General features: G+C 60.7%; 1 protein-coding gene across 1 annotated transcript in view; it reads right to left on the bottom strand.

Moving 5' to 3' along the window:
* Window positions 1-2,494, bottom strand: part of NFKB2 (nuclear factor kappa B subunit 2) — an 8,291-nt gene that overhangs the window by 761 nt on the left and 5,036 nt on the right. The window contains exons 12-19 of the mRNA XM_017725851.1: window positions 2,236-2,461; window positions 1,932-2,073; window positions 1,680-1,794; window positions 1,271-1,478; window positions 978-1,147; window positions 715-817; window positions 366-595; window positions 102-171 (exon numbers count right to left, since the gene is read on the bottom strand). Coding sequence (XP_017581340.1) covers window positions 102-171; window positions 366-595; window positions 715-817; window positions 978-1,147; window positions 1,271-1,478; window positions 1,680-1,794; window positions 1,932-2,073; window positions 2,236-2,461 — 1,264 coding nt within the window. The remainder of the gene's footprint in view (window positions 1-101; window positions 172-365; window positions 596-714; window positions 818-977; window positions 1,148-1,270; window positions 1,479-1,679; window positions 1,795-1,931; window positions 2,074-2,235; window positions 2,462-2,494) is intronic.

The following is a 2,494-nucleotide window of genomic DNA, read 5'->3' as shown; positions in this document are numbered from 1 at the left end:
AGAGAGGTGCCCCCAGCACAGGCTGCCCATCCTTGCTGCCAGGAGGGTGTCACCCTGCCTGGGTATGGTGCTTTTAAGCAGGGGGGAAAGGGGCTGCTCACCTGGCTGGGGGGCAGTGGGCAGTTCTGCCTCCGGCCCCTGCTGGGAGGCCTGCAGCAGAATCTCCCGCACCTGCAGACAGACATGGATGTCAGCATCCTCCAAAGCACTGCCCAGATCCCCCATCACCTCTCACACCATGGGTCTCTGCAGGACACGGAGGAGCACAGGCATCCTCAAGGAAGCATTTCCTGGAACTCCGCCCCATCCATGCTGTGGCCTGCACAGAAACACTCCCAGCGAGTCTGTCCCGCTGTGCCACACACCTTTTGGCTCCGAGTCAGGTCCAGGGACGTGTGGCAGCGGCGCTGCCTGTGCCCTGCCTGCCAGTGCCCCTGTGTGAGGAGCTTGGGGTTGGTGCTATGCTCTGCAGCTGGGGCTGGCTCCCCCAGATCCATGGCTAGCTCCTGCTCCTCAGGGTCAGTGTCTGTGTCGCTGCTGGCCTCCGATGAGGATAGGCTCATGGGCTCGTCATTCTCACACAAAACATCTGCCCCTGTCAGGAAAGGGTGGCATAAGCCTGGCCCAGGGGTCTGACCTTGTGCCTGCCACCACCTAGCACAGGCAGCCAGGGCTATGGGGAGGGAAGGGAAAGGAGGAAGGGCAGTGCCTTACCCGCTTTAAGGAGCAGTTTGGTGAGGGTGGGGGAGCCCAGGCCAGCAGCCAAGTGCAGGGGTGTGTTCCCAGAGAAAGTCCGGCTGTTGACGTCTGCTCCCAGCTAAGAAAGGTGTGAAGCCATGAGGACGGGCTGCCTGGGCACTGCTCCTCCTACACCGTCACCCCAAGGCCTCAGAGGAGCCCCCACTTCTGACAGGAGCCTCTAGGAGGCTGCTTGCCATCCCTGTCCCATAGCTACCCCTACACCAGCCACCCCATACCTTCTTCACCAGGTGGGTGGCCATGTTCAGGTTCTCCATCTCCACAGCCAGGTGCAGGGGGGTCCTCCCGCTTTGCCTCTCCACTGCATTCACATCTGCTCCCGTCCTGACCAGCATGTCCAGGCAAGCCAAACTCTTTGCCTTCACAGCCAAATGCACAGGCAGGAGGCCTGCAAGATGGGGATAGGCTCAGCAGCCTTCTGGCCAAGCCCATGATGGTTAAGGGCCAAGCCCTTCTGGCCAGGCCCCAGGACCCACTGGGGTCCTGGCCATCGTCCCCGAGCCCCACTCACCATGGAAATTGGGCAGGCGGAGCAGATAAGGGGAAGCCGAGCCCAGGTGAGCCAGCAGTGTCCTCAGCATCTCTTCATCGCCAGCCTGGAGTGCCAGGTGCAGTAGAGAATTGCCATAGCGGTCCAACAAGGTTGGGTCAGCGCGGGCTTGCAGCAGGAGCTGGACCACTTGGGGCTGCTTGGTGATGACTGCCAGATGCAGCGGCGTCTGCGGGACAGCAGCACATCCTCAGCAGTGCTCACAAGAGAAGCCAAGCGCTGCACCACCATTCTTTCCAGTAGCTGCAACTTGTTCAGATCTGCAGCCTCCCCTCAGCAGGAGCAGCTACAGGAGCCCCCAGGGCTGGAAAACAGGAGTGAGGAACTACTCCCAGGTAGAGAAGAACTGGCTGCTCTGAAAAACATGTACCTGTTGCAGGTTATTGGAGATGTTGATGATCTGCTGGCTGGGGATGCTAACAATTACATCGATCAGCTGCTTGATCACAGCTGTCTGTTCATGGATAATAGCGAGGTGCAAAGGCCTGTAGAGAGAGTGGAATGGCCCCTAGCTCAGCTCCATGCTTCTCCACATACTCCCTGCCACCCCCAGAGCCCCCATAATGGCTCTGATGGACAACAAGACTCCCATGCTCTCCCTTCAAACCCCTCGTGTGCTCACGTGTCTCCGTTCTCATCCTGTGATGCGGCCAGGTGCCTCTGGACTGCCAGCAGCATGCGGGGGTCGGCGGTGACCGAGTAGTCGAGCAGGGCATGGGCATTGCGACGGGCTAGTGCCAGCATCCACAGCTGGCACAGCTGGGCTGGGGGCAAAGCAGGATGTCACCTCCAGGAGCAGCAGCCTCATCCACCCTTCTGCATCCACCAGGTGTGGAGAGCAGCACACAACCCCAAAAGGTCCTAAATCCATGCCTCCTCTCCTGAGCGATGTCCCCCAGCCCTCCCTCAAGCTCAGCCCCTCCTACCGTGCTTTTGCAGCTCCTTGCAGTATGTGCTCTCTTCTGCAGGTGCCTGCCTGTCGCTCCCAGGCCCCTCTGCCTCGGGGCCCTTCATCTGCATACCCCCCTGGTAGCTCCCCACTGGGTGGGGGCCGGGTGAGTAGATGCTGTTGTAGGTCAGCCCAGGGGAGTATGGGAAGCTGAGGCTCCCACCTGCAGGGCAAGGCAGAGGATGGGTGAGCAGAAGGGAGCCTCAGCCACCTGAGCGAGGGGGGGGAAGAAGCAG

This window comes from Corvus brachyrhynchos, unplaced genomic scaffold (genome assembly GCF_000691975.1).
Source record: "Corvus brachyrhynchos isolate BGI_N302 unplaced genomic scaffold, ASM69197v1 scaffold61, whole genome shotgun sequence".
NCBI lineage: Eukaryota > Metazoa > Chordata > Aves > Passeriformes > Corvidae > Corvus > Corvus brachyrhynchos.
Note: the sequence above shows the minus strand (reverse complement) of the source record. Positions and strands in the feature narration are given on the sequence as shown.